The 5,813-nt window shown below is 39.1% G+C and overlaps 1 protein-coding gene across 1 annotated transcript; it reads right to left on the bottom strand.

Moving 5' to 3' along the window:
• Nucleotides 1–441: 441 nt before the first annotated feature.
• On the bottom strand, nt 442–4,924 carry slc50a1 (solute carrier family 50 member 1). Its single transcript, XM_061050678.1, has 6 exons — nt 4,699–4,924; nt 4,392–4,469; nt 4,187–4,310; nt 3,934–4,095; nt 1,547–1,666; nt 442–1,419 (listed from the first exon to the last, which is right to left on the bottom strand). The coding sequence occupies exons 1-6, from the start codon at nt 4,764–4,766 to the stop codon at nt 1,312–1,314; spliced, it is 660 nt and encodes a 219-aa protein (XP_060906661.1). The 5' UTR covers nt 4,767–4,924; the 3' UTR covers nt 442–1,311.
• Between the last annotated feature and the right edge of the window lie 889 nt (nt 4,925–5,813).

Below are 5,813 nucleotides of genomic sequence, written 5' to 3'. Positions count from 1 at the left end.
ACACACACACACACACACACACACACACACACACACACACACACACACACACACACACACACACACACACACACACACACACGGGATGAGAACCTCTGGCATGGCCTTTCCCACCACTGCCCTCTCTGTATCAACACACTCGCACAAACAAGCTCTTTCACACTGCTGCACCATCAAACAGGCTTTTGTCTCTTCACGCACAATCACCCCAATCACACACACACGCGCGCACACACACACACACACACTCACTCACTCACTTATCTTCACACATCTGCATGTAAGCTCATTACTGCGTCCAAAACAAAACCCTCCACACTACAGCACAAATCACCCCACTTCAAAGGGTCAAGTGCGGCTTTCTCTCCTTTGCAAAGCAAAAGCATCTTTCATATCCACCATGTCCAAAGAATAACAAGCAATCAGATGAATAACAGTCTGTGTTAGTTCAGGTAAAAATTTATTTACATGTCACCTATTAAAGACCTTACATACTTAGATAGCTTACGGCTGTTTAAATTGCATAACATGTGTCTTTATTACAGACAATAAAGAGGACAAAAGAAGACCCCTTCAACCATTAACACCAGCCACCTGAAAAATAAATTGTTAATCTTTAAATATGTCGTCCCAAGAGCTTAGAAAAATAGCAATTACAATATAAGAAGACAATATTTGATAATGGACACAAGCCAACATAAATATTCTGTATTAAAAAAAAACAGAAAAAAATATATAGAAAACACTTATCAATAATAATCATTTTACTGCCACTGACTGGATATTCTGTCTGCATCATGATACAGACATTAGTACCAACTCTCAAGGAACATAATCATTGCCTCACCAGAACAATGAGAAATGTATGGAACTCTAAACTAGATTACTCCACAATATGGGTACAAGAGACCAGAGGATATATATTTGATTTCAAAATAGCAGCCACAAGTAACAACTCCAGAAACAATCTTTGGCTAGTACAAAGTGAAGAAGATTCAATCTACTTCACTTGTGAAAAGATAATAAGTCTGTTGACATGTTGGCCATTGTTCTTTGATGGCAAGCATAATCCAACAGAAGGCACTTTAAGGTCATGGAGTGGAGATATTTTAACGTAAACTGCAGAAACTGATGCAGAACTCAATCATATTGTCTCCCCTCAACAAAAACAAGCCTGTCTTCTTCAGTGGTGTCATCCAGTTTGTTTTTCCAATGCCAGTCTGCCTGTCAGTCTAATAGAATAAACTAGACGAGTGATTGTAGAGCTTCACTGCAGCCCTCTGTGAAGTCAGTCATCTCTCCCTTATATCTTCATATCAGCATAGACTTATAGGAAGGTGTGCTTTGACTGACTGACGCAAATCTTCGAAACAGATACAATCGGATGAGGCTGGTGAAGATTCCAGGCGTGTTTGGAACCTGGAATGAACACAGACAGGAAGAAGTAAAAGACTGGAAGCATTAAGGATACTGGCACACTTTTGAATCAAGAAACGATGTGGAGTGAGTCTGTGTTGATCTGGGTGCATGTTTTGTTGGGTCTTACCAAAATAAAGTAATCGCCCAGCTGGAGGCCGTAGAGGACCCAGGAGGTGGAAGTGAAGAAGGTGGCTACAGTCAGAGGAAAGGACAGGCGCTGCACGTCACCACTACGCACTATCGCTACCTGAAACAGAGGAGACACAGCAATAAATGACTCTCAAGTTCCCATCTTTCCTTGTTTTGCTTTTTTAACGAACTGCCGGCAAATGAACTGTTGTGTTCCCCTCATTATTCTCTCTTGAAATACACCAAATCTAAGTTATCTGCAAAGCACCAAACTTCAGACAGCGTTAGCAACTAGCTAGCTAGCTGCTCAATAAAGTGAACCATTTACAGTAACTACAAAGGAGTTCGATTTTTCCAAGGATTGTCCGCAAAGACCTATAGAGAGCCCAAAGAGTCGATTTGGATACACATCAGGAGGCCAAAAACTCAACTTTAAATAAGTAATAATATTGCTTTGTGTCTGCCCCATGTAGATATGGCTAGTTTGCTAATAATATTGGTTTTCTATTATAAATACACATGGTGATAACAGGTCAGTGTTTAGTGTACAGCCTGCCTCTGAGTCATAGGCCCGAAACATATCGTATACAGTATGGATTGATCCAACGGAATCCAAAAGGCGCTTTGCTCTGCGTTTAGATCCCCTTAGAAAATTCAACAATAACTGAAAGGTTCAGGACTGATTCGAAATTGCAACCCTCTGAAAGCTGTTCAAGAGAGACTGTCTGAAAATGTTAGGCATTATCACCAATTATAACTCTCGCAACTTCACCTTTTCTTAGGTGGCAGTTTTTTGTCCTCTCTTTTGAGTGGCTTAGAGGAACGATACGACCCTTTTTTAAACAAAGGAAACATTGTATAAACTCGTTGTCTAGTATTGCTCAATCTGACCAAAGTATTTGCTGAGAAAACAAAACCAGTCAAAACAACATCCTGTACAAATAAGAAACCTGAGGTGATCAGAAAAGTTATAAACCAGCCAACAGTTCTATCTTATTGTCAGAAAAAACATTATTTGGAGGTCAAATCTAAACCGATGTGTATTACTAGTATTAAAAAGTCATATTGGATTGGTTTGACATTTACTCATTAAGTGTAGAGTTTGTTTATAGGTGCCAACATACAGTCTTATAAACTGTAAGGAGAAAAACAGAATGTAACTGGAGGGGATGAGTCAGGGAATAACAGGAAGACACAGATGAAAGAAAGAAAGGCAGGAAACGGCAGACTGGGGGTCATTCAGAGCCGTGAGGCAGATGGAGGGAAGGAGCACAACAGGATAGTAGACGGAGCAACAAGATGACACAGAGAGACAAAAGGAAATAGAAAGAAGCAGGCTTTTATTTCTCTGTTAGCAGATATATGCACGTGAGGGGAAGACATGAGGAGTGCTGTGCTGAACAGATGCTGTACGTAGGAGGTTGAACAAGGTCAGAAGGGAAAAGTAAACGTTCTGTTTATACCTGTATGGACTTAATTTAGTGTGAAGGGTTAGGGTTAGGTGAACCATGTACAAATATATGAACAAAAGAACATGCAGCAACAGCTCAACAACACCCTCAGTGCTTAGAAATCCCTTTCTGCAAAACTGCACCTGTGTTTTTAAATACATCATTTGCCTGAATAAATAAATTATTAATAAACCTGTTGTGTCTATTTGTCTATTTTATCACGAGTGCTCCAAAGCATGAGCATCACAATTCAGCACTCTTGAGATAATGGACCTCACCATGTTAATGCAGCACTTTGAAAAGCTGCCATTGACTGGGTCTTAATGGGTGGAAACACAGCAAAGATGATTTACACTTTGAGTTGAGCAATAACTCACCAATGTCAATACTCGTCCTCCTTCAACAGACACATTGTGATAAAAAATAAATAAAAAACAGCATGTGGGTGAACTAAATGTCTTTCAAAGTTAAACATAACATCTCTTAGGGAACAGAAACTTTAAAACCCCCCAAAAAACATAATTTTGTTGACTATGAAACACTAGTTTGATGTGAGCTAGGGGTGCTACTAGTGCATTGAAGTTTGTAGTTTAACATTTGTTTTTTATACCACAGACTGTATAAAACAGAGAACACTTCAAATCATTACATTTGAAAGTTTGGCATCAGCAAACTTTTGTTATTGACATGTACTTTTTGATAATGAATGATATGCCTGTCGATGAATAAATAAAGCCTTTAAATGTTTAATCACCTATATAAGTTATGATTTGATAATAATACCAGCATTATGCTTTTACCTGTAAGAAATGTTCTAACCTAGTTCACCCGAACTGTGACATAGTAGTCCACATTTTGTCTTCCCATTAGCTAATAATCCAGTTCATTTGACTCTGTTCATGCTGTCTGTATGCAGTGTGTGTAGTGCATGTACCAGGTCTGTGAGAGGGGACATGTACATGCTGACAGTGATCACGCTGCAGGTGAGACCGAGCTGGCTGAGCCGAGTTTCCCCCTCAGGAAGATACGTGGTGAAGTAGAACCAACCGCAGGTCAGCACCACACCTGCAGCTAATGTCTGGGACATGACCAGCCTCTGAAATGCGCACACACACACATACACACACAATTTATGCAAACAATTTATTCAAATCAAGTCAGAGCCAACCTGTGGGGCCTCAGCTGACCTTCTGTTTAGAGTACTGAAGATACATGACGATGTAAAGGATCTGCAGCAAGGCTCCAATGACATTGACCAGGATGATTGTCTGATCTGATTTCAGAAGACCATAATACAACCAGCCAAGGTTACTGTGGAGACAAAAGCATTAAGAGAAAAGAGTGCTAGTGAAGTGACCATACAGAAAGGATGAACCACACCCACATACTCACTTAAGACACGTTGTGAGAAAAGGTAGGAACTGGATATTGTCCGCACTTTTGTTTTCCCGCATCTTCTTCAGGTCGTTCCTAGAAAAACACAAACGATAAACAAGAAAACAAGCGAAAAACGTGAATCTTCTATATGCCTTAGTTTGGGCATTCATTGAACATTCCTGCAGCTGACATGGTAACAGACAAACAAAGGGTGCAATTTAAGAAAATCCCCTTCATTTATGGCACTGCCTTCATGTTTTCTACACACTTAGCATCAGGAAATGTCATGGAATGCATGACACAAATGAGCATTTCAACTTACAGTCCAGTCGAGAACATCCCGACTGTAAACACGATGCAAGTCCATGACAGAAGCTGCAAAGAATCCATAGAAAGAGAAGAAATATAAAGCAGACTTCACGGTTTGAACTATACGTGCAACGTGTCCTTTGATCCCGGATGCTTGTATTGACTTAAGGATAAATAAAGTACGATATGATTCCCTCCTCCTCTCAATTTCCGTGTTTGCAACCAGTGTACTCAATGTTTCTGCGCGCTGATTGGCTACGGGGTGAAGAGGGTGGGAAAGATCGGCTCCAATAGGGCGCTGAAACGATGGCGGACGTCGCGCTACGTCATCACGTTATGAGAGTGAAAACTGTAGTTTCCAGGAATACATTGGAGCCCATATAGGTAAAATAAATTAATATAATAAAATAAAATAAACGTGATTGATCTTACATCCAGAATAAAATATAGCACATAAGAAGGGCAAGAACAAAGCAAGATGAGCAGATGAATATCTGCATAATTAAGTTCCTCCAGAGGAGTCAATTGTACCTAATAGGCTACTGCATTGTTATAAAAACATGTTAACATTTATGTATTCATGTTTGCATTGTTTTCACGACAGTCCATATTTAAGATGAGTTCTTAAGCTTAGGGTCAGGAGTTGGAAATCCACTGATTTTAATAAAGAGAGGTTTTGTTTTACTCTCTATGTGGTCAGCATGACTCATTCTGATTAAAAACAAATATTACATTGTCTTCTTTTACTCTGTAAGGTACATTATAACATTAGCTGCCCAGTAAGAAATAGAAGTAATGACTTCATTCTAATATTATTCTAAATATCCATTATTTTCTCTCAAAATACTTTTTGAGTTTTTGAGGAATTTATCTAAAACGACTCAGACAATCTTTCCCCTGGTGTCCCGAATGGAGTTTTCAGAAGTTTGGGAAAATAAGTTGTCATCATCTTGATCCTTTTGTAACATAAAGGATAACTTGCAAACTTGAAAGACACGAGTGTTCAGATAATCTTACACAATTCAATTTTAATTGAATTAAAGAACTTGATTGAACAAAGTAAAGGACCTTTTTTTTTTGACCAGCATTGATTTTATTTTTTTCTGACCTCCTCTTACTTTTTTCCTG

This window comes from Labrus mixtus, chromosome 11 (genome assembly GCF_963584025.1).
Source record: "Labrus mixtus chromosome 11, fLabMix1.1, whole genome shotgun sequence".
Taxonomy (NCBI): domain Eukaryota; kingdom Metazoa; phylum Chordata; class Actinopteri; order Labriformes; family Labridae; genus Labrus; species Labrus mixtus.
The sequence above is the reverse complement of the archived record's forward strand: the minus strand, read 5'-3'. Positions and strand labels throughout refer to the sequence as shown.

What these genes read in the sequence shown, in the direction of transcription:
- slc50a1 (XM_061050678.1), bottom strand. Translation starts at nt 4,766, where the DNA reads ATGGATTCTTTGCAGCTTCTGTCATGGACTTGCATCGTGTTTACAGTC. An exon ending in GGGATGTTCTCGACTGGACT is followed by an intron (nt 4,470 to 4,698) that starts GTAAGTTGAAAT and finishes GTGTTTTTCTAG; the next exon opens with GAACGACCTGAAGAAGATGC. An exon ending in TTCAGTACTCTAAACAGAAG is followed by an intron (nt 4,096 to 4,186) that starts GTCAGCTGAGGC and finishes TGCGCATTTCAG; the next exon opens with AGGCTGGTCATGTCCCAGAC.